The sequence below is a fragment of the Giraffa tippelskirchi genome, chromosome 4 (assembly GCF_054371585.1).
Source record: "Giraffa tippelskirchi isolate mGirTip1 chromosome 4, T2T-mGirTip1v1.2.pri, whole genome shotgun sequence".
NCBI lineage: Eukaryota > Metazoa > Chordata > Mammalia > Artiodactyla > Giraffidae > Giraffa > Giraffa tippelskirchi.
Genome location: NC_137278.1, coordinates 161,284,297 through 161,310,246, shown reverse-complemented (window position 1 = coordinate 161,310,246; position 25,950 = coordinate 161,284,297). Strand labels below are relative to the sequence as shown.

The 25,950-nt window shown below is 38.1% G+C and overlaps 2 protein-coding genes and 1 long non-coding RNA gene across 7 annotated transcripts in view; 1 reads left to right on the top strand and 2 right to left on the bottom strand.

Moving 5' to 3' along the window:
• Nucleotides 1–25,950, top strand: part of ANKS1B (ankyrin repeat and sterile alpha motif domain containing 1B) — a 1,049,816-nt gene that overhangs the window by 230,587 nt on the left and 793,279 nt on the right. For all 5 annotated transcript variants that reach the window (XM_081595385.1, XM_081595384.1, XM_081595383.1 and 2 more), the window contains exon 9: nt 14,073–14,216. In XM_081595385.1, coding sequence (XP_081451511.1) covers nt 14,073–14,216 — 144 coding nt within the window. The remainder of the gene's footprint in view (nt 1–14,072; nt 14,217–25,950) is intronic.
• LOC145546976 (uncharacterized) lies at nt 21,406–24,212 on the bottom strand. Its single transcript, XR_014083426.1, has 2 exons — nt 23,853–24,212; nt 21,406–22,285 (listed from the first exon to the last, which is right to left on the bottom strand). It is a non-coding gene; the product is annotated as an uncharacterized LOC145546976 (long non-coding RNA).
• Nucleotides 23,086–23,802, bottom strand: GARIN6 (golgi associated RAB2 interactor family member 6; the record flags this gene model as incomplete). Its single annotated transcript, XM_081587458.1, is given in 1 exon segment — nt 23,086–23,802. A coding segment is annotated over 1 exon segment (717 nt), but the record flags the coding sequence as incomplete, so codon positions are not given.

The window sequence follows — 25,950 nt, the reverse complement described above, 5'->3', positions numbered from 1 at the left end:
AATACCGAAATCAGATTGATTATATTTTTTGCAACCAAAGATGGAGAAACTCTATACAGTCGGCAAAAACAAGACCAGGAGTTGACTGTGGATGATCATGAACTCCTTATTGCCAAATTCAGAATTAAATTGAAGAAAGTAGGGAAAACCACAAGACCATTCAGGTATGACCTAAATCAAATCCCTTACAATTATACAGTGAAAGTGAGAAATAGATCCAAGGGATTAGATCTGATAGACAGAGTGCCTGAAGAACTATGGACAGAGGTTCATGACATTGTACAGTAGGCAGTGTTCAAAACCTTCCCCAAGAAAAAGAAATGCAAAAAGGCAAAATGGCTTTCTGAAGAGGCCTTACAAATAGGTGAGAAAAGAAGAGAAGTGAAAAGCAAAGGAGAAAAGGAAAAATATACCAATTTGAATACCCATTTGAAAGATATACCCATTTGAAAGAGTTCCAAAGAATAGCACGGAAAGATAAGAAAGCCTTCCTCAGTGATCAGTGCAAAGAAATAGAGGAAAACAATAGAATGGGAAAGACTAGAGATCTCTTCAAGAAAATTAGAGATACCAAGGGAAAATTTCATGCAAAAATGGGCACAATGAAGGACAGAAAGGAATGGACCTAACAGAAGCAGAAAATATTAAGAGGTGGCAAGAATACACAGAAGAACTGTACAAAAAAGATCTTCATGACCCAGATAATAACGATAGTGTGACCACTCACCTAGTGACAGACATTGTGGAATGTGAAGTCGAGTGGGGCTTAGGAATCATCATTACGAACAATGCTAGTGGAGGTGATGGAATTCCAGTTGAGCTATTTCAAATCCTAAAAAATGATGCTGTGAAAGTGTTGCACTCAATTGCCAGCAAATTTTGAAACAGTGGCCACAGGACTGGAAAAGGTCAGTTTTCATTCCAATCCCAAAGAAAGGCAATGCCAAAGAATGTTCAAACTGCACTCATGAGTACACAATTGCACTCATCTCACACACAGCAAAGTAACGATCAAAATTCACCAAGCCAGGCTTCAATAGTCCGTGAACCATGAACTTCCAGGTGTTCAAGCTGGTTTTTGAAAAGGCAAGAGGAACCAGAGATCAAATTGCCAACATCAGGTGGTTCATCAAAAAAGCAAGAGAGTTCCAGAAAAACATCTACTTCTGCTTTATTGACTATGCCAAAGCCTTTGACTGTGTAGATCACAGCAAACTGTGGCAAATTCTTAAAGAAATGGGAATACCAGACCACCTGATCCACCTCCTGAGAAATCTGTATGCAGGACAAGAAGCAACAGTTACAACTGGACATAGAACAACAGACTGGTTCCAAATCAGGAAAGGAGTATTTCAAGGCTGTATATTGTCACCCTGCTTATTTATCTTATATGCAGAGTACATCATGTGAAATGTTGGGCTGGATGAAGCACAAGCTGGAATCAAGATTTCCGGGAGAAATATCAATAACCTCAGACAGAGATGCGGATTACACCACCATTATGGCAGAAAGTGAAGAAGAACTAAAGAGCTTCTTGATGAAAGTGAAAGAGAGTGAAAAAGTTGGCTTAAAACTCAACATTCAGAAAACTAAGATCATGGCATCCAGTCCCATCACTTCAGGCAAATAGATGGGGAAATAATGGAAACAGTGAGAGACTATTTTTTTGGGCTCCAAAATCACTGCAGATGGTGACTGTGGCCATGAAATTAAAACATGCTTGCTCCTTGGAAGAAAAGCTATGACCAACCTAGGCAGCAAATTAAAAAGCAGAGACATTACTTTGCCAACAAAAGTCCATCTAGTCAAAGCTCTGGTTTTTCCGGTCATCATGTATGGGTGTGAGAGTTGGACTATAAAGAAGGCTGAGTGCCAAAGAATTGATGCTTTTGAACTGTGGTGTTGGAGAAGACTCTTGAGAGTCCCTTGGACTGCAAGGAGATCCAACCAGTCCATCCTAAAGGAGATCAGTCCTGAATATTCATCAGAAGGACTGATGCTGAAGCTGAAACTCCAATACTTTGGCCACCTGATGCGAAGAACAGACTCATTTGAAAAGACCCTGATGCTGGGAAAGACTGAAGGCAGGAGGAGAAGGGGACGACAGAGGATGAGATGGTTGGATGGCATCACTGACTTGATGGACATGAGTTTGAGTAAGCTCTGGGAGTTGGTGATGGACATGGAAGCCTGGCATGCTGCAGTCCATGGGGTCGCAGAGTCGGACATGACTGAGTGACTGAACTGAACTGAACCGAATACTAAAGTAGAATAGCAAACCAAATGAATTCTTCTTTGAAGTTTCCTAGATGGCCATGAAAAGAATGTCAGCTATGTAAAGAGATAGCAGGTGGGGACACAGTGTGTTGGAACACAGCATTTTAGAGCAATTACAATGAATGTCTCATGTACTATTAACCTAGTCTTCAATATTCCTTGCAACTAAAATACTTGCTTTAATAGCAGTTCTGTCCTTTAATAAATGTGAATACTGGAGAATCCCCAGGTTTAAAATATCACCATGCACAGTAATATTATTTTGATGTGTGGATGCTAGGAGGTGGACTCAGTGTACTTATTGGCATAAAGAATTTCTTCTTCCTTTTCCTTGCTAGTATAAATCAGTTTCGTATGTATAGGTAACTACAAATAAATCTGAGAGAGATTTCGTTTTTCAGAAAACCCTAATGCTGCATCTGTTGTGAATTTCACTAGGAGCAAATGACTGTGGTGAAAAGATAGTGTAAGATAGCACTGGAGTTATTCTCAGAAAATTTTAAGCAGATGTTTCGGTTCAGTTCAGTTCAGTCGCTCAGTTGTGTCTGACTCTTTGTGACCCCATGAACCACAGCACGCCAGGCCTCCCTATCCATCACCAACTCCCGGAGCCCACCCAAACCCAGGTCCATCGAGTCGGTGATGCCATCCAACCATCGCATCCTCTGTTGTCCCCTTCTCCTGCCCTCAATCTTTCCCAGCATCAGGGTCTTTTCCAGTGAGTCAGTGCTTCGCATCAGGTGGCTAAAGTATTGAAATTTCAGCTTCAACATCAGTCCTTCCAATGAACACCCAGGACTGATCTCCTTTAGGATGGACTGGTTGGATCTCCTTGCAGTCCAAGGGACTCTCAAGAGTCTTCTCCAACACCACAGTTCAAAAGCATCAATTCTTTGGTGCTCAGCTTTCTTTATAGTCCAACTCTCACATCCATACATGACTACCGGAAAAACCATAGCCTTGACTAGGTGGACCCTTGTTGGCTAAGTAATGTCTCTGCTTTATAATATGCTGTCTAAGTTGGTCATAACTTTCCTTCCAAGGAGTAAGCGTCTTTTGATTTCATGCAGATGTTTAGTGTTAATAAATTGCTGAAATTATTTGATGATAGTCTTCCTGAGCATCCCTAATGTATGAAACTGTAGCTTGTGACCTCTTTGTCAGGGATGAATTTAACATAAACAAGTCTGCTATTCATACTTTTTGAGTAATGTGATTACTGACCTTTATTTGCTCATTGACACTGCCATAGTTTTAGTATAAATGAACCAGCTTGGTGCTGCTGCTCAAGCCACTCAGTCATGTCCGACTTTTTGCAGCCCCATGGACTGTAGCTCACCAGGCTCCTCTGCCCATGGAATTTTCCAGGCAAGAATACTGGAGTGGGCAGCCATTCTCTTCTCCAGGAGTGGGCAGCCATTCCCTTCTCCAGGGGATCTTCCTGACCCAGAGATCAAACCTGCGTCTCTTGCATCTCCTGCATTGGAGGCAGATTCTTTACCACTAGCACCACCTGGGAAGCCCCATAAATGAACCAGCTTAGCATTTTATAGTTTCCCTCTCTTTCAGTGTCCCAGTAAGTCCTTAGATCCCCAATTTTAAAAGCATTATAAGAAATAAAATGTCATTGATATAACTCTTTTTTTGTTTTTGACTTTCAAATTGAAAAAAATGAATAATCCTTGAGTAAGGTCACCTGTGTAATGAGACTGGCTATGCAAGTTTGGAGAAAAGGTACATACTAGAATTACATTTCTCTGCATTATAAAAGGTACAGTAATTTGAAGAGCAGATAAAAAAATTCTATGGGAAGAAATAGACACCAAAGAAGATGAAAGCATACTTCTACGCAGCCATCATCAAAGGGAGACAAATATTTGTTGGGGAGGAGGAACCATTAAGTTGTTCAATTTAAAGTTTAGCCTCCTCAACTACAGAGTTTTTGTTAAAATCTAAATTGCTCTCTAATGGTTGGCATAAAGGCATTCTTTAATGAAATCAAGTAGATGTTGAGTTCTATAGTAGTTTGAACATGGAATGAATACAGTGAGGGCAAGTGAATCTAGAGGAGTCAGAAGATAAAGGACGCTAAATTCAAGGTTACTGTTAAATTGGTGCCTCCTAGTATCAGTGAGAATGTTCACATTACTAAAATTTTTAGGGCAAGCTGACATTCATTCACTCACTCATCATTTATTTAATCACATATGCACTGGGTTTGTGGTATCTAAACAAACAGACACCTCTGCAGCTATGCAGTTTGTAATCCAGTAGGGAAAGGAGTTGTTTCTTAACCATTTCCTTATTTATTTGGCTGTGCCTGATCTTAGTTGGACCATGCGGGATCTTCAGTCTTCCTTGTGGCATGTGGGATCTTTAGTTGTAGCGTGCAAACTCTTAATTGCAGCACGTGGAATCTACTTCTCTGACCAGGGATCAAACCTGGGCCCCCTGCATTGGGAGCACGGAGTCTTAGCCACTGGACTACCAGGGAAGTCCCAAGAAAGGAGTTAGTGAACCAAAGTCATATAATTAGCTTTAAAAATTTTATTTTGTGATAATTACTGTAAAAATATCAGGGTGCTGTGAAAGTATATAAAAATGGAAACGAATTTTGGGGTACCAAAAAGGACTATCAGAGGGAGTGAATTAAGTTCACACCTAGAGCACAAATAAGATTACTCATGATGAAGACAGGAGAAGAGATTGCTCCAGAAATTTATTTATTAGGTTTTGGTACAATAGCAAGTAATAGAAAATCCAAATAGCAGTGGCTTAAAATGGAGAAGTTTATTTCACTCCACTTACATAATTTAGGGCTGGGCTGTCCAAGGATGGACTGTCCTCATCAGTATGAGGAACCCAGGATTATTCTATTTGTTGTTCCACTATATATATCCTCTAGTTCCAAGGATCCTTCATGGTCCAGGATGACTGTTCTATCTCTAATCATTTCATTAGCACTCCAATCAGCAGAAAGAGGAAAGGGAAGAAGGAAGGACATGCCTCTTTAAGAACATTTCTTATACCCCAGGGTTGTACTTAATAACATGGCCACATTTAGCTGTGACAGAGACTGGAAAAAATGGTTTGTATTGAAAGCAGACATGCTTGCATACTAAGTCACTTCAGTCCTGTCTGACTGTGAGCCTATGGACTGTAACCTGCCAGGCTCCTCTGTCCATGGGATTCTCCAGGCAAGAATATTGGAGTGTGTTCCCATGCCCTCCTCCAGGGGATCTTCCTGACCCAGGGATCCAACCCACATCTCTTCTGTCCCCTGCATTGACAGTTGGGTTCATTACCACTAGTGCCATTTGGGAAGCCCCAAAGAAGTCATGTGCCCAAGTAAAAATTAGGATTCTATTACTGTAGAAAAAGAGTGCTAGGTGTTCTGTTATAGTGGAGACAACTAATAGCCTCTGTAAGAGAAAACTGTATGTACTTAGATAAAGTTCTATATAAGAGAAAGTTTGGTATATTCAAGAGAAAGAGCATAGTGTGTTTAAATGTTATGAGCAAAGGAAAGTAAGAATGATGGAAATGGGACAAAACTAGGTAATGCAGGTAATGGCAAATCATACACAGCCTCTGAAACCATGTTAAGAATTTTGAATTTTATCCAAAGAACAATGAAAAACTATTAAAAATTTTAAAGGAAGAGGGTAACATTTTGAATTTTTCATATAAGAATTTTTTTTCTCTTGTCATGGTGTAGAGAATACTTTAGAGACGTTGGAAATATATGTTGTTGTTGCGTTAGTCGCTCAGTTGTGTCCAACTCTTTGTAACCCCATGGACTGTAGCTCATCAGGTTCCTCTGTCCATGGGATTCCCTAGGCAAGAATACTGGAGTGGATTGCCATTCCCTTTTCCAGGGAATCTTCCTTACCCAGGGATTGAACCCAGGTCTCCTGAATTGCAGGCAGATTCTTAACTGTCTAAGCCACCCAATAAGAGTACTCTTTGGCATACAATTGAATATTTATCAATTCTGAAAAAAGCACTGGACACAAATTCAAATCTGGATGGACGTGCACTGAATGCTTGTAATGGTAATTAATGTCAGAAAAGCTTCACTTTCTCCTTTATAACTTTTTATTTTGAATTATTTGTTTTACAATAAGCATGTGTTACTTTAAGTTTCATTAAAAGTTAATGAATCATTTTCAGTTTTGAAAAACAAACACAAAAAGACTTGCTGATTTGCAGACCAGATTGCTGACTCCTATCCCTAATGGTCTTTCTTTGTTTTGCTCTCCGTTTCTGATGGTTGCCTCCCCGCTGGAATCTGCCCATTTGCCAGGTCCCTTTGCATTGACAATTATTTTAGACTGTTTTCCTACTTTTTAATTTGGTGTTTGCATTTCTGATAGGATGAGAAGTAGCTTTGTCTCATTCCATCATCCCATTTCCCCACTCACATGTTGTTCTCCTATATCCTGGCTCTGTCGAGCAGCATCAGTTTCTGCTTTTCTTTCAGGGACTTTTGGACAGGATGTAGATGTCATTGGAACTTTCTTGGTGGCTCAGACGATAAAGAATCTGCCTGCAATGCTGGAGTTGATCCCTGGGTTTGATCCCTGGGTCAGGAAGATCCCCTGGAGAAGGGAATGGCTACCCACTCCAGTATTCTTGCTTGGAGAATTCCATGGACAGAGGAGCCTGGTGGGACTAACACTGGACATCCTTGGATTTTCTCTTCTCCTACTGCCAGCATGTTTCTAAAGACATGCGTTCAAGGATTGACTAATGGGGATTAAAGAGGCTGTATGGGAATCATATCTGATCCTTGATCCTTTTCCTGAACAGTATACACTTTAATTGCTTAGACTAACACATTTTTTTTTAAAACTTTTAACCTTTTTATTTTGTATTGGAGTATAGCTGATTAATAATATTGTAATAGTTTCAGGTGACCAGCACAGGGACTCAACCATTCATATACCTGTATCTGTTCTCCCCCAAACTCACCTCTCATCCAGGTTGCCACATAACATTGTAGACTTACAGAATTTTGGACTTAAAAAGAATTTAAAGGCCACCAATGATGAAGTATAACATAACACAGAAATTCCTTTGTGGATATCCTGAATATTTTGAATATCTTTTGTCTCTTTGAAGAGCTCTAGAAATTAAGAACTTCCTTCTAATTAGTAGTTCTTAGAAAGATTATAGGACCTAGATTCAGAGGACTTGTATTACAATCTGCCCTCAACTGTAGGATGACCTTGCAAATTGAGTAACATTGAGTTATACACAGCTAACTTCTAAACTGTCTTTAGGGGGCAGCTAACTTCTAACAGCTAACTTCTAAATTGTCTTTAGGGGGCAGTACTAAACCACAAAATTTATAAAATAAATTTTGCTATTTTTGCTGATGCTATTGGCAAATGTTAATATAAAATAAAACTAAAATAACAATGATGAGATTTGTGATGCAATTATATATACGTCTTATTAGTAGTAACATTTTCTAGGCAGTCAAATGAAATGTTAGTTTAAAACTCATTCCATTAATGATTTATTTAATAAATAATTATTAAATTACATTATGCACAACACATGGTAAGAGATGCAAATGTGAATAAGGCATATTTGCTTTCAGATAACTTACAATTAACTAAGATAAATAATTTGTGTGTGTCTGTGTTTGTGTGTATACAACTCTTTCAGGCTAAAGATTTTAATAAAAATAACATTAATTGATTATTTTTTATGGGCTTCCACAGTAGGTAGCTCAGTGGTAAAGAGTCTGCCTGCAATGCGAGAGACACGGAAGATGCGCCTTTGATCCCTGGGTCTAGAGGAGTCCCTGGAGGAGGAAATGGCACCCCCCTCCAGTATTCTTGCTGGGAAAATCCCATGGACAGAGAAGACTGGCAGGCTGCAGTCCATAGGGCCTCAGAGAGTCAGATATGACTGAGTGACAGCACTGCAGCACTACTGATTATTTTTTATCTACCTGTCACTGTCAAGCAACTAATTTTATCCTCATATAACCCCTTCAAGCAGGAATTATTATTATGCCTACTTTGCAGATAAGGAAACTGAGGATTAGTAAGATATGTGATTTGCTCAGTAACATAGCTTGCAAGTGGCAGAGCCGGGAATATATATTTATTTGTATATATTAAATATATATCTGCTTGACTTTAAAACTTTTGCTCTTTGCCACTATACCATTTGCCATTTCAAAGTCTATGTGAAATAACAGAATACACAAACTGACAGAAAGAACTGAAGACTTTTAGAAGAAAGCAACATCCTTCCTGTTTGTGGTAAATCTGGAAAATTTTATGTAAGAGGTGAAATGTGAACTGTATTTTGAGGAATCAATAGTATTATAGGAGAATAATAGCTAAAAACAGTGATTAATATTTATTGAAACCTGACTGTGTGTCAGGTACCATATATTCATTACCTTATTTTTCAGGAAAAATTTCTAAGGGAGGTTTATACTACTGTATTATTTTCTCACTGCGTAGATAAAGTAAGTGAGGGGGCCAGTGATCCTATACTCTGAAAATCACACTAATTAGTAGGTAAAAAGTAAGAGAGTTAGAACTTGAATCCAGAACTAATTTTTTTCCCCTGGATTCAACACTTTTTATTTTATTTTATTTTTATTTTTTAATTAGTTTATTTATCTATTTTTTAACTTTACAATATTGTATTTGTTTTGCCATGCATTGACATGAATCCACCATGGGTGTACATGTTTTCCCCTTCCAGAACCCCCCTCCCACCTCCCTCCCTATCCCATCCCTCCGGGTCAGAACTAATTTTAGAGTCTAAACTCTTAACCAGTACAATAGTTGTATGAAGTAAGGTGGAGGACATGAACAAAAGCACAGAACAAATTAGGAAAGGATAAATAATTCCATTTGGTTATAGCCTCGGGAGAATAAAAGGGAGTAAGAAAGGGGCTGAAAAATAGTTTGACCATAAAACCTTGAAGCCATATTAAGGAATATGGAAATTATTTGCTCTTCAGTGGGAAGTAATTGAAGAATTATGAGCTGGGAAGAGACATGAGCAGTTTTTCTTTGGGGATGAGAAAGAGACAGAAGAAAAAAACTGATTAATCTATAAAATGTTGATAATTGTTAGCCAGGTATATGATTTATACTGCCATATGTGTCAACCTTGATATTCAAACCAATAATTGATCATGAGTTGGTGAAGGAGATGCCCATTTGATCATTCTAGTCATTTTTATAGACAGCATTGATCAAACATATGGATTGGATGCCCTCGAGTTAGGCAGTGTGGATTAGGATCCTTTTTCTGTCACTTACCATCTCCATGACCTTGGGTTTTACTTGACTTCTTGTGGCTTAGTTTAGTATTTTCCTGAAAGTCTTGTGTGAATTAAAATAATGAATAATAGAGGGCTCAGTAGATTGTAGCACTGTATTATTGTATTATAATTATAATTATAAAAGCACTGTAGCATTGTATTATATCTTACAGACAGTAACTCATTGAAGGACTATTGCAGTTCTTAATTTCTCAGTTATTGAAAATTGGTAAAGGGAAATGTAAGATATGAATGCAAAAACCAGTTGTATTGTGAAGTCTTATATGCTATTTTTTAAAGCAACAACTTTTAGGGGGAGATGGGTGCTATTTACAATTCAGTATGTAAACTGTCTTTACTAACTTCAGTAATCATGATCTATCAATGTTATACTGAACACTACACTCTGAATATTTCTAGATAAACTTACTGTCTTTGCTATTTTTTAAAAAATACTATCTGCTGAATATTCAGCAGGCTCTTTTAATGTGGAATTTTTCTTTCATTCTGGCAAAATTTCTTGCATTGTTACTTTGACAATTTCTTTTTACCTCTGCTTGGAACTCTTAGTTTGATCCCTTAATTTTCTTAACTTTTAACTTCTTTTGTTCTGTCCTCTGGGAAATTTGCTCAGACTTATTTTCCAACTGTTCTATTGGATTTTATGTATTCTCTCTCTCTGAGGATACTGTTTATAATTTTTCTCTGTATAGTTAGTTTGGCCTGTTAAAAGCTTCCTTCCAATATATGGCTATCATTATACTCTTGTTCATATTTAACTGAAAAATTAGGAACTGTTTATGTGGATGGAGTGTGTTGGGGAGGAGTTTCACAGTAGGCATTAAGGCATGGACCATTTTCCTAAGTACTTACAGACTGTTTTTCTTGAGCGGTCCAGAGGAGTATACTCTCATCTGCTACCTGGGAGATATGTACTTAGCTGCCATGTTCTCTAAGACAAATGTGGGAAGAAGGCACTGGGGCAGGTTGAGCATCTTTATTTACTACATAGATATTCACTTAATTTCATTGTTTTTAAAGAGGCATCCCTCAGTTCATTGTGCCTGGTTTCTTAGAATTCATAATCCCTTTGCTTCAACCTCACCAGAAAGTAAATCTCCAATTTCTTATCAAGTGGTGAAGGTTTATTTTCTTGGCTGGGTGATGAATCTGGGTTCTAATTTCTAATACAGAGTTTCTATTCTGTTTTAGCTCCACCAGCACCTACAAAATTTCTTGCATTATTACTTCACAGGTAGTCAGTCTCTCTCATTCTTTTTTTTTTTTTTTTTTAGAGGAGCTTTGAAGAGTTTATTATTACTAATTATTATAGAATTCTTAATTAGCAGTGAAGCTCCTAAGAGTTCACTAAATCAAGGAATCCAAAGATTTTAGAGGTAGAAGGATGTTTGCAGCTGGTCTAGTTGAATTAGGTAAGAGAACTGCAGGCTACAGTGGGTGACAGGAAACCACACAGAAGGAAGGATTTATAATTATGCTGATTTCAATTCTCACCTGTGTGTTTTCTAACCATATAACCTTGGGCACTTCTCTGAATATGGGGGTAGTGACGCCTCCTTCTATGGGTCTTGTGAGGGTTAACATGACAATATATATAAAGCACCCGCACAGATAGCGGCAGAAGGAAGGAAGCAGGAAGTGTTGTCCCTCAGTCTACCCGACTCTTTGCCACCCTGTGGACTGTAGCTCATCAGGCTCCTCTGTCCATGGGATTCTCCAGACAAGAATACTGGAGTGGGTATCCACGCCCTCCCCAGGGGATCTTCCTGACCCAGGGATCGAAATCAGGTCTCCTGCATTGCAGGTCAATTCTTTACCATCTGAGCCACCAGGGAACCAGGTTTCAAATGGAGTGTGCTACCAACTTCCTACAGAAACCCTAATCCCAAAGCCTCGCCCAGAGGCAGGAGAAGCTGACAGCTGCCTAGAGCTGGCCGAAAGGACTTAGTCTTCCAGGTCCAGTGATAGAATCGGGGGATCACTCTGAGGACTAAGACTTGGGCTTATCACTGCCCTAGTGTGGCCTGTGGCAAGTGTTGTGGAAAAAATAAGTATCTCAAATCTGGAAACAGCAAAAACTATTTAAAAGGGACTTATTTCTTAACAATCTCATTATAAAGCAGGGCTTCTTAAATGTTAATGTGCACATGAATCACATGATGCCTTGTCATGATACAGGTTGTCTTAGTCTGTTCCAGCTGCTATGACAAATATACCACAAACTTTGTGACTTGTAAATACCAGACACTTATTTCTCACAGTTCTAGAGGCTGGGGAGTCCAAGATCAAGGTGCCAGCAGATGTGGTCTGATGAGGACCCACTTCCTCATTGACAGCCATCTTCTCACTGTAATCTCACTTGGCAGAAGTGGCAAGGGAAGTGGCTTGGGCCACTTTTCTAAGGGCACTAACTCTGTTCATGAGCCTTCATGACCTAGTCACCTTCTAAAGGCTCCATCTTCTAACAGCATCACATTCAGTTCAGTTCAGTCGCTCAGTCATGTCCGACTCTTTGTGACCCCATGAACTGCAGCACACGAGGCCTCCCTGTCCATCACCAACTCCTGGAGTCCACCCAAACTCATGTCCATTGAGTCGGTGATACCATCCAACCATCTCATCCTCTGTCATCCTCTTCTCCTCCCACCCTCAATCTTTCCCAGTATCAGGGTCTTTTCAAATGAGTCAGTTCTTTGCATCAGGTGGCCAAAGTATTGGAGTTTCAGCTTCAACATCAGTCCCTCCAATGAACATCCAGGACTGATCTCCTTTAGCATGGACTGATTGGATCTCCTTGCAGTCCAAGGGGCTCTCAAGAGTCTTTTCCAACACCACAGTTCAAAACCATCAATTCTTCAGCGTTCAGCTTTCTTTATAGTCCAACTCTCACATCCATGCGTGACTACTGGAAAAACCATAGCCTTGACTAGACGGACCTTTGTTAGCAAAGTAATGTCTCTTCTTTTTAATATGCTATCTTGGTTGGTCATAACTTTCCTTCCAAGGAGTAAGTGTCTTTTAATTTCATGGCTGCAGTCACCATCTGCAGTGATTTTGGAGCCCAAGAAAATAAAGTCTGACACTGTTTCCACTGTTTCCCCATCTATTTCCCATGAAGTGATGGGACCAGAAGCCATGATCTTAGTTTTCTGAATGTTGAGCCTTAAGCCAACTTTTTCAATCTCCTCTTTCACTTTCATTAAGAGGCCCTTTAGTTTTTCACTTTCTCCTGTAAGGGTGGTGTCACCTGCATATCTGAGGTTATTGATATTTCTCCTGGCAATCTTGATTCCAGCTTGTGCTTCCTTCAGCCCAGCGTTTCTCATGATGTACTCTGCACATAAGTTAAATAAGCAGGGTGACAATATACAGCCTTGACGTATTCCTTTTCCTATTTGGAACCAGTCTGTTGTTCCATGGCCAGTTCTGACTGTTGCTTCCTGACCGCATAGAGATTTCTCAAGAGGCAGGTCAGGTGGTCTGGTATGCCCATCTCTTTCAGGATTTTCCTCTCTCATTCTTAAGTCCTTTAGAGGTGTTGAATCATGAATAGATCTGCTTCTTATTCTTCCTCTTTGAAGACAGTTTGCTTTCCGTTTCCTCAAGTTTTCTATATGACATTGATCAGTCATCTGTTTATCATTGTCTAAATGTTTTCTTGATATTGCTCATCTGTTAACTTCCCTCCTGTTGTCCTTGTCCTTATGGTTTAGATCATTTTTGCAAAAGTTTTGCTGTCATTTAAGTGAGATTTGGAAAGTAGCAAAACTAAATATGTTTGCTTAGCATGAAGTCCTATTATTAACTTTAAAAGTATCACCCCCTCTTACCAGGGCTTCCCAGGAGACATAAGAGACAGGGGTTCAATCCCTGGGTGTAGAAGATCCCTTGGAGGAGGGCATAGCTCCCAACTCCAGTATTCTTGTCTGGAGAATCCCATGGACAGAGGAGCCTGGAGGGCTACAGTCCAGAGATTGCAAAGAGTTGAACATGATTGAAGTGACTTAGCACATACCCCTCTTATGCATATAATATGAAATTTTATGAATTTCTTTTTTTCCCCAAAAATGAGTCTAATTTTTTATGACATTGTGAAAAAATGGACTTTTTATCATTTCCTATTTCAATATTTTCATTTTGTTCCTCTGAATGCATTAGAAATCAAAATATTTGTTGCTGTTCCTATATTATCTTGAGTCATTTTCATGTCCTATTCTTCAACATGAACTTTGCAATTTACCAATCTTTGTCACCCAGTTTTTTCACTTTGTTTTCTTTCACATTCAACTTAGAATTGAATTATACATATTTTTTGGCTGATTTCCATAGCACAGCCTCATAACTGTGGCCAGAATTAAGCTAATTTCTTCTTGCTAACACACACCATGAGAAATTTATGTAATTTAATTGATGTTAAGATATCTAACTGACATTGATATAATATATTGGTATGATATAAATTTAATTTCAGAGAACTTCATCTACAATAAATTTGTCACCAGGAGAAGTGGAAGAAGATGATGATGATGAAAACACTTGTGGGCCCTCAGGACTCTGGGAAGCACTAACTCCTTGTAATGGATGTAGGAACCTTGGCTTCCCCATTCTTGCACAGGTAATGGTTTACTATCTTAAGATACAATAAAACATAAAAATGGTTGCCTAGGTTTTTAAGTAAATCTTTTTTATTACCCACTGAAAATCCAATTAGTATTTTAGTTATACTTTGAAATTTTTCTTCAGTTGAGGGTCAGTAAAATGCTTATATAAATAGCTATACATGCATGCATAAGTCAACACATGCTCTACATAATTATAATTTTATGTGATTTTATTTTGGTCATGATGCTAACTCTAGAGAAATTGAGTTGTGTAAGAGGTTTTAGTATTGATGAGTTTGAAATATTTCATTTTAAAGAATGCTATTTTGAAATTAAATCATAATTCATATTTAAATAATAATAAAATGATTTAAAAGAAAGCATATGAGAGCTCTTTAAAAGCATAGTGATTTTTTTTTCTTAGCACAATGGAATATTGTAGAATAACGTGTGCCACTGACAATTATGCCCTACAATCCTAAAATGAGAATAGAACACTAAGACATTGATTATAATTTTAAAATCATTTCACTACTCATTAAGTCACTTTTAATTCTATTGTATCACCCTCAAGTTTTTCTTATGTATTATGATGCACAAGCCCTTAGAGGAGCTTCAGAAATAAGTAAAACAAGCCAAACAGAATTAAGAAATTTGAAGCTACAATGAATTCATCTACATGAAGATGAAAAAGCACTTAATATGAAAAATAGTGTAATGGCAAAGATGTGTTTATGTAACTACATAAAATATAAGTGGAAAAATAATCTAGAATAAGAAAGAATTCAATATATCTCAAAAATATTATTTTCTGTTTTGCAACAAATATGAAGCAGTTGTGTTCAAGAAACCATTACATGTTTTTACATCTATGTCATAATTTAATCACAGCCACCCAAATTCCAATATTGACTTATTGCACTTAAAGAATCTCTTTATCTTAATATGAACTATTTATAGAACTTTAAGACAATTTATACTAACCTTACAGAATTATTTTCAATATTTACTGGCCTGTGAGATCCATAAAGGAATACCATATATTGCTCAGTGTCTATGATTTAATGCCAACATTGTTCCTGGAATATTGTCAGAATTAAGTAGTATTTGAATTAAATGATTTGCTATAGGGTTTCATTTCTTCACTTGTTGATGTTTGGTAGAAATCAAACTGCAAATACTGTAAACCAAATGCAAAACTGTAAAACAATTATCCTTCAATTAAAGATAAGTAAATTACATATTTTACATATTTAAAAGGGTGTGTTTGTGTGTATGTTAGTCAAGGGTATAGAAGAAAGGAAATTAAGAAACATAGGTTTTGATTTTATTAATATACTCTTATCTGCTTAACAATTTACCAATAATTGAATGCTTTTACCTATTTTTTGACTCATAAAATTAATATCTTTGTATTTTTATTTTCAAAAATAGAATTTGTATAAAATAGCAGAACTCTAAGCTATCATAATATATGACTGTATCTGGGTGCTCCATCACCTTACTAACATTTACATTTATTTTTTAAATTTTAACTTATCTTGTTTTACTAGGTTTGGGAGTAGGCTTGGTAGTAACTTGCTTTTGTTTAAAAGTTTTACTATTTTTCTTTGGCATTTTTTTCTATGTAGGCTTGTGTCACTTGAATAAATATTGAGTATTACTATTTTAATAGCTATGTTTACCCTAAAATGTTTCCCAATCTGAAGCTTTTCTTTCTTTTTTAATGTTGTATGGGCATATGTTGTGTATTTTTTTAACCATCAAATTCACTAAACTTTATGGTCTTTTTTATAAATTCATTTCATCTAGAATTTCTTTTAAAAAATTTCAAATATGGTTTTATATTTGTTTTTAACTTGTTGATATCTAGTTTTTCTATGACCTTCCATTTGTTTTGTTTTTTTTTAAGAGAAAATTTATTTATTTTAGTTGGGGGCTAATTACTTTACAATATTGTAGTGGTTTTTGCCACACATTGACATGAATCAGCCATGGGTGTACATGTGTTCCCCATCCTGAACCCCCCTCCCACCTCCCTCTCCATCCCATCCCTCTGGGTCATCCCCCCCAGCCCTGGGCATTTGTCTCATGCATCGAACCTGGAATGGTGTTCTGTTTCACATATGATAATATACATGTTTCAATGCTATTCTCTCAGAACGTCCCACCCTCACCTTCTCCCTCAGAATCCATAAGACTGTTCTGTGCATCTGTGTCTCTTATTCTGTCTCGCATAGGGTTATTGTTACCATCTTTCAAATTCCATATATATGCATTAGTATACTGTATTGGTGTTTTTCTTTCTGGCCTACTTCACTCTGTATAATGGTCTCCAGTTTCATCCATCTCAATAGAACTGCTTCAAATGTATTCTTTTTAATGGCTGAGTAATATTCCATTGTGTATATGTACCACAGCTTCCTTATCCATTCATCTGCTGATGGACATCTAAGTTGCTTCCATGTGCTGGCTATTGTAAACAGTGCTGCGATGAACATTGAGGTACACGTGTCTCTTTCAATTCTGGTTTCCTCGGTGTGTATGCCCAGCAGTGGGATTGCTGGGTCATACGGCAGTTCTATTCCCAGTTTTTTAAGGAATCTCCACACTGTTCTCCATAGTGGCTGTACTAGTTTGCATTCCCACCAACAATGTAAGAGGGTTCCCTTTTCTCCACACCCTCTCCAGCATTTATTGCTTGTAGACTTTTGGATAGCAGCCATTCTGACTGGCGTGAAATGGTACCTCATTGTGGTTTTGATTTGCATTTCTCTAATAATGAGTGATGTTTAGCATCTTTTCATGTGTTTGTTAGCCATCTGTATGTCTTCTTTGGAGAAGTGTCTGTTTAGTTCTTTGGCCCATTTTTTGATTGGGTCGTTTATTTTTCTGGAATTGAGCTACAGGAGTTGCTTGTATATTTTTGAGATTAATTGTCCGTTGCTTCATTTGCTATTATTTTCTCCCATTCTGAAGGCTGTCTTTTCACCTTGCTTATAGTTTCCTTTGTTGTGCAAAAGCTTTTAATTTTAATTAGGTCCCATTTGTTTATTTTTGCTTTTATTTCCAATATTCTGGGAGGTGGGTCATGGAGGATCCTGCTGTGATTTATGTTGGAGAGTGTTTTGCCTATGTTTTCCTCTAGGAGTTTTATAGTTTCTGGTCTTACATTTAGATCTTTAATCCATTTTGAGTTTATTTTTGTGTATGGTGTTAGAAAGTGTTCTAGTTTCATTCTTTTACAAGTGGTTGACCAGTTTTCCCAGCACCACTTGTTAAAGAGATTGTCTTTTCTCCATTGTATATTCTTGTCTCCTTTGTCGAAGATAAGGTGTCCATAGGTGCACAGATTTATCTCTGGGCTTTCTATTTTGTTCCATTGATCTATATTTCTATCTTTGTGCCAGTACCATACTGTCTTGATGACTGTGGCTTTGTAGTAGAGCCTGAAGTCAGGCAGGTTGATTCCTCCAGTTCCATTCTTCTTTCTCAAGATTGCTTTGGCTATTCGAGGTTTTTTATATTTCCATACAAATTGTGAAATGATTTGTCCTAGTTCTGTGAAAAATACCGTTGGTAGCTTGATAGGGATTGCACTGAATCTATAGATTGCTTTGGGTAGTATACTCATTTTCACTATATTAATTCTTCCAATCCATGAACACGATATATTTCTCCATATGACCTTCCATTTGACAATAACTCTCATTCCTTTCATTATATGCCATCCTGCTTGGCTTGGGTTTTCTTCTGAATCTCTTATTTTAATTTTCCTATTTTTAAAAACAATGACCCACTTTGATATTTTTACACATATATTGCAGGAGAAATATCATTGTATTAAAACTGTTAGCTGACATGATTGTCTTCTTTTTGATTTATATTTTATACTTACTCTGTCAAGTTTAAAAAGTGTTCTTATTGGGTTTTTAATTGTTACTGCTTTAAATCTATAAACTTACTTGAGATGTAGTACCTTTTCAAAAAATGTATTTAATCTAACAAATCAAACATAGAATTCTTTTACCAAGTTTCTCTTCTACTCTTCTTTTACTAATGTTCTCAATTTGTAATGGGTCCCCCCTTTAACATGTGTGTGTGTGTTTGTGTGTGTGTGTGTGTGTGTGCATGCTTAGTCACTTCAGTCATGTCTGACTCTTCATGACTCTATAGACTGTAGCCCTCCAGGCTCCTCTGTCCATGGGATACTACAGGCAAGAATATTAGAGTGGGTTACCATGCCCTCCTCCAGGAGACCTTCCTGACCCAGGGATCGACCAGCGTCTCTTACATCTCCTGCATTGGCAGGAGGTTTCTTTACTACTGGCAACAAACCTGCCTGCCAATGCAGGAGACATAAGAGACTCCTGGGTGGGGAAGATGCCCTCAAGGAAGACATGGCAACCCACTCCAATATTCTTGCCTGGAGAATCCCATAGACAGAGGAGGCTGGAGGGCTAGAGTCAATAGGGTCACAAAGATCCAGACTCGACTAAAGTGACTTAGCACATATATATACATATATAATTACAACATTTTTAATGTGATGATGCAAACTATAAAAATACTTATTATATTTCACAATAAAATTAATTTGCAATGGTTGACACACTAGTATAGCTTAAAACATTTGATATGATGCTGCTGCTTCTACTGCTGCTGCTGCTGCTAAGTTGCTTCAGTTGTGTCCGACTCTATGCGACCCCATAGATGGCAGCCCACCGGGCTCCACCGTCCCTGGATTCTTCTCGCTGTCCCTGGATTCTCCAGGCAAGAACACTGGAGTGGGTTGCCATTTTCTTCTCCAATGCGTGAAAGTGAAAAGTGAAAGTGAAGTCGCTCAGTCGTGTCCGACTCTTCGCGACCCCATGGACTGCAGCCTACAAGGCTCCTCTGTCCATGGGATTTTCCAGGCAAGAGTACTGGAGTGGGTTGATATGATGCTAGAAGCATCATATCAAATATAAGTTTTTCCTATAACTTGCAACAGCTTTAAACTCAGGATTTTCTGGACATATGATTCTGTTATTGATGAAATTTTAAGGAAACTTTATTTAGAAGCCAGTTTTTTCAGATTTGAATTATTTTTGGGGCCATTAAAATCATTAAGCCATAAGCACTGTGCATATAGGACCTCCTGAAAAGTCACTACCTTACAGTTTGGCACAGGAGCCTTTGCAATCAGTGGAATTAATATAGTGCTTAGCAGATTCCTATATATTAGGGTTTGCTGGATTGGAATAAATATAATTTATTGTTCTTAGCTGGATTTAGCAAACAGGTATCAAATATCTTGTATTCAAAGTAAAGTGCTAAACTTCAGAAACATGAGGATTATGGAAATACAAACTTAATTGGGAGCCAGATTACCTTTACATTCTGATTCTGGGCTTTGAAACTTATCACTTTCAGATTCTTAGATTTTGTACTTGCAAAATTAGAACATTGCTTGATCTTTTGGATCTTAATTTCCAAAATCATCTAATTTCTAGTTTTTGTCTAGATTTTGAATTGATCCTATATTCAAGTTTCATCTTTCTTTGATATTTTGATCTTTCATTCAAGTTTTTATAAGGTATTTCTTTTCTTACTGTGACTAGATTGTTGAAGGTTTTATAAGAAGTAATTCCTTTCAAATTTATGAGAATTGGTAATTCTGAATAACAGGATTGAAATGAAAATATATAGAATATATTGGGCACTTTAGTATAATTTCAAAGCAGTTAAATAAAATTTAAGCTGGGCAAAGAATTAGAGAAGAAATCAAGAATGAAGGGACTAGGAATATGAAGCTCTTTCTGGAAAGTATAATTAAACTCAAATTTGTTTTTCAACATTCTTGGCAATAATAATCACTACTATTTTGAAAATGGAAGTGAGAAGGGAGGAAGTAGAATTCAGAAGTGAGCAAGAACAAAGGTGGGGTTGGGGAAAGATCCTCTAGAGCAGATAATCAACTATTAGATAAAGCCCAAGAATGAACATGGAAGTTACACTTTATAGCTCTCCCGTTTGTGTTGTTGCAATAGTACTTGGGAACCATCTGAACAGGAGACAATCCAATAAAGGTGCTAGGAATAAAATATAAAACTGTATCTTTTTTTTTTTTATATAAATTTATTTATTTTAGTTGGGGGCTAATTACTTTACAATATTGTAATAGTTTTTGCCATACATTGACATGAATCAGCCATGGGTTTACATGTGTTCCCCTTCCTGGACCCCCCATCCACCTCCCTCCCCATCCCATCCCTCTGTATCTTGTGTTTTCTCAAATGGCAAATCCAAATCTGAAATATTTGATTGACTGATATGCTCAGAAAAACCTACAGTGAGATCAGGTATTGTCTGGCCATAGGAAACCAAAGTCATAAAAGAAAATGTGGAGGAAGGAAAAGTTTTGAATGAAGATGAAATAAGAACAGAGAAGAATTTTGTTACTTGAGTTCAGTGAATGCAATGAATACATCTAAACAAATAAAGAGCAGTACTATTTCATAGGAACTGTTATCCCATATACCTTGGGCTTTCTGTGCTGTAGGCATCTTGCTAAGTTTTGTTGCTTTTGCAGATGTTGGAATGACTTATGTGCATTTTGTTTTTTCTCTAATGAATTTGTCTTCTTTCAAGACTCACCTAAAGACTCATCTGCTTTTTTGTCTAAACCTTCTCATCTGGAGTTAGGTACACTCTAACCCCAATTCCCTGGCTTCCATGGCATTTCACTTCTGCCTCTGCCTGTTATTTACATCCTTGTCTCTTTCTCTTGGGCTTCCCAGGTGACTCAGTGGAAAGAGTCTGCCTGTGCAGGAAACACAGGCAATGCGGGTTCTATCCCTGCGTTTGGAAGATTCCCTGGAGTAGGACATGGCAACCCACTCCAGGATTCTTGCCTGGGAAATCCCATGGACAAAAGAGCCTGGCAGGCTATAGTCCAGAGGGTCACAAAGAGTCAGACACGACTGAACATGCACACACACTGTTTACACAATGCCTACAGAGGTGCCAGATATTTTACATGTAAATATCTATAGAAGGAAACAGGTAACCTACTGAAGGTCATAGTTGGGTGTTATGTTGCTTTCTAGGCCTCGTTTATGTTGTTCTGCCTCCTAACAGTTGCTTCTGTCCTTTGTTATTTATTTTGTAAGTTTTAGAAATTTCTTTGGCTAATAAATGTAGATCATAGATAGATCAAAATTTTTGAGAGTAATCTTTAGCATTTTATTTTGTCACCTGTTCATTTAATCACAAATATCAAGTGAAGGGAAGACTACAGATAGTTCAGAGCTTGATTATAAATTCTTATTTAGTTTCATTACTACACTTTCTTGTTAGTAGAGCATATGTTATTAGAGCAGAGAATATGTGTTGAGTTGTATTGTGGTGGATGATTTATTGCTTTCCTCTACAGTCTTAGATGAGCTACCTCTGCACCATGTGCAGCTTTGAGGGCTTTGAGGCTCTTGCCTAAAGAGTCAATCCTGATGGGTGGAGACCCTCTGTTCACCACTCTGCTTACTCATGTAGCCTTCACTCTGTAAGGTTGAGATGAGGAATCTGGATACTAAGCCTTTAACTGTTTTTGGAACAGGCTTACCAGTAGTCTCCACTCCTGCAATTCCCATACTCATGCTGCCGCATGGGGAAAGGCCAACAGCTCTTACTGATGGGCTGGAAGTACCCTCTGAGAACAGGACTTGCAGTCCTTGCTAACAACAATGATAAGACATGTTAAATTAACCATAATGACCATGCTGATTGGGCTTCCTCCTGGATCTCTGAAGGCTGCTCCTGCTGGGCTGTTGTTTCTCTTCTGAGTCTGCAGACACGGTTACAGTCACATCCACAGCACTAGTGGTGGTGCCTGTTGTTATAATTGCTCCTTGTATCGGGCTTTGGAGGCTTTGTAATTGCAGAAGTATGTGAACTGTTGAAGGCAGTGTATGTGGGAGGCATGTTAAATTCATTCCTCCCCAGCATAATCATACTAAGTGGCTCTAAACTCATCAAAGTTTATGTAAAGGCTCCGAATGCTCACTCGATCTTGATTCCTTCCATAGAACAAGGTAGCATTTGCCTAGGGGAAGACAAGTAAAGAAAGTGATACCAGTAAAACTGCTTCCTTCTCTTTCTGGAGCTAAACAACAAGAGCTTATAGTAAGAATTTTGAGCTTTCAACTCTACTTTACCATTTGATGCAAGAAGTTCTCCTACAGTATCTCTACAATGACCACTCCAGTTTCACTGGGACAGTTTGTGTCAGTGAGAATACTTACTAAAATACACTTTTGTTAGTATTTCTCCTGATCAGACAATATGTGCTTTAGTAATTTGATGTATGTGTGTGTGTGCTCAATCGTGTCCAACTCTTTGTGGCCCCATGGACTGTAGCCCACCAGGCTCCTCTGGCCATGGAATTTTCCAGGCAAGAATACTGATGGGATATGGGGGGTTGTCATTTCCTATTCCAGGAGATCTTCCCAACTCAGGGATTGAACCTGCGTCTCTTGCATCTGCTGTATTGGCAGGTGGATTCTTCACCGCTATACCACCTGGGAAGCCCAGTATTTTGATAGGTACTAACAAATTATGCACATCTCACTGTCACTGATATATACAAAAATCAGTACATTGCAGTCTTGGGGAGATATACATTCTGCAACATGTCTGCCTACCTGGGTTGGAGTATATGTTTAAGAATAGATTGGGTGGTCAGGCTCCTGGAAATATGATATTGGGTATGAAATTAATGGTTGCTGACAGCTAACGAATCTCTGCAATACAGCCTTGGGGAACTCTTTGGAGAAGTACTAGGAACCTCCTTAGTGTGCCATGGCTTCTAAATGAGGCTCATTTGGCCTTGAGTCCTTCCAAAACTTAGAGTATTTTCCAGATGAGCTTCTGTACCAAAGCCTCTGCACGACTTTTAGCTGTTCTCCCTAAGCACCCTGGCCACATCTTTTTGAGACTTAGCACTGGGCACTTCTTCTCTTTCTTAAATCCAGTTATGTCCAGAATGTTCCTAGTTGGGGTGGCTGGGGTTCTGCTGTGAGCCTTTGCTGATGGTCTCAGGATATAAATGAGGTTTTTCCACTGAATAAAAAGATCCCCTCTACCTGGAGGGGGACACAGCTGAAGGTAAAAAGAGCGGCCAATGGCAAGCTTCAGGCGGAGCTGTTGTTTTTTACTGTTATGAATGGATATCTCTACAAACTTCAAGGGAAGCAGCCTGGTTAGCTCTAAGATCTGTGTAGGCTTTTTACCTCTCTCCTGGGCAGCAGGGCCTTGCCTGTTAGAGTCATCACAGATAGCAGCTGGTTGGGCCAGCAGCATGACATCAGGCAGTGTGAGGTGGGGGCTGGTGAAAACGATGCCCACAGTCACCATTCAGGCCCGACTGTGCACATCAATCACTTCTCCTTTCCTGCTGACCTGTATAAAGTCACTCTCAAACATTGGCGCATATTGGAATATAGGGTACTCCCCCTTGTACAGTTGTCGCTGCGGTTTCCCCATGGAGGTATTAAACATACTCGTGGCAAGACTGCTTTTGGCTGTGTAGTAAGCTAATGTATATTGGCTGTTCTTTACTAGCTTTTATCAAAATAGCTCCTAGAGCCTCCTCCAAGCCTTCCTTACCGTACCTTGCAGGGTGTCCTGTTTCCCTGGTCTCTCCAGCAGTTGGGCTAACAGTGGTCTCCTGCAGACTTTGCCTCTGAGTGACTGAGGGCAAGGTGTGGGAGCTGATTACCGACTACTCAGTGCTAGAGACAGTTTCTTCTGGACCTGACTGTGCCCTGCCTAGAGCATGGAGATGTCAAGGCGTGCAGAAGCCAGGCCTCCAGCAGATGTCAGGGTGTGTAGATATAAAGGTGTGCAGTTATCAGGGTCTCAGTATGTCAGGGTGCACAGATGTTAAGGTGCACAGATATTGGTATTCAGTCATAATCCCATTGCATCTCTCCTCCAGAAACTGTACCCTTCAGCTAAGCCTAAACTACCTTGAGAGACCCCTCTCAACTTCTCCTGCCCATTGTGACCTGGGCTCATCACACAGACCTTTGTCTATGTCATGCAACAGTCCCGCCCTCAGAGCAGGGTCACTGTCCTCTCTACTTCACCCATCCACCTCACCAGGCCACACTGCCACAGCTCAGAAGACCACTCCCTCCTCCCCGGGCCCATCTAAGGATCTTAATACTTACTGACAAATTGCTTTCAAAAAGGGTTGGGCAAACTTTCTGTTAGGTATGAGTTTAAAATATGCATACGCTCTTAACCAGCACTTCTAACTGCTGACAATTAGAATTAATGGTAGACAATTTACCTTAAAGACAGCTGGACAAGTTGGTAAACAGGCTGGATGTATAGAATGTTTATCAAGGTTTATTATAGCAAAAACAATCATAAACAAGATTAATATCTTATAATAAGGATTTGGTTAAATAGATTATGGAGCATTCTGTGAAAGAATACTCTGAAGCCATAAGAATGATTATGTAGTTCCTTATTTATTGAAATGAAAAGATATACCTGATAATATTCTTTTAAGAAAAAGAAAAGCAAACATTTCAGACTAGGTTTATATCTGTGATCCAATTTATGTAAAATCATCCATATGTGTGTTTGGGTATGAAATTACAATATATTCAACGAAATGTTTAAAGTGCTTGTCCCTGAGTGGTGTAATTTTTATTTTCTTTATATTTCCTATTTTCTCTTAGGATACTTATTTACTTCTATTAATGGGACGAATTAAGCTATTTTTATTAACAATATTTTTACAGCCATCAAAAATTTTATGTTTTGACCTACCTTCAAGTTGCTGAGATTTTCCCTAGACATCTGTACCCTAACTGTACAGTGGAAAGAGCCTTGAGCATCATATATATGCTCTAGTCTTTACTCACAATCAAATTGGCTTATTAAAGAAGTAGTCAGAAATTTTGCTATTATAAATATTATAAATTCAGTAAGATTAAAATATACTTATTGGAATGACAATTTACATAACACACACATATATACACATGTAAAGCCATATTTTTTGAGTTTTTTTGTCTGTTCTGTAAATAAACATGAACACTTTCTTCCCTTCATATTGAAGTATCTGGTTATTTCTGGAAATATGAATACTTTATTCTGTATTTATTGAGAGGCCTAGTCACATATCAATAGCAGTTCTTACTGGTCTATCCAAAATCTTTATATTTTAAATTTCCACTTCATGTTTATGTTGTCTATAATTAGAAAAAAGAATAAGCCTAACATATATTTAGTAATCAAACTAACCTTTGAAGCCTACCCAAGAGATTCTGGTATTTGTTGAAAGAATAGGTAGCACAGGATACAATATAATTTAATTTAGGTGCTTTTTAAAAAATAAAGTGAAGATACACTGATTTTCTTAAAAGCACTTTCATGCCATGCACATATGTTACAAGATGCTTATCTTAGGCTTCCATTAGACCACTGAACTAATTGCCTTGTCTCCAGGGAAACCAGAAGCAGTATTACTTATAGAGCCTAAAGACTTTCACAATTTTTTCCTAACCAGTCATTAGATCAGTAACAGTAGAACCTCTCTTTCGTGGCCTGATAACTATCATGTGTAGCATTCTGGCAAATATGTCTATTTTCATTGAGTCTGATGAATTTTATCTGGAATTCCTCTAGATATTTAGAAAACTGTCTTAGTATTTGCTTCAATAGTTAAGAAGCTGAGATGGCTAAATAAGAAAT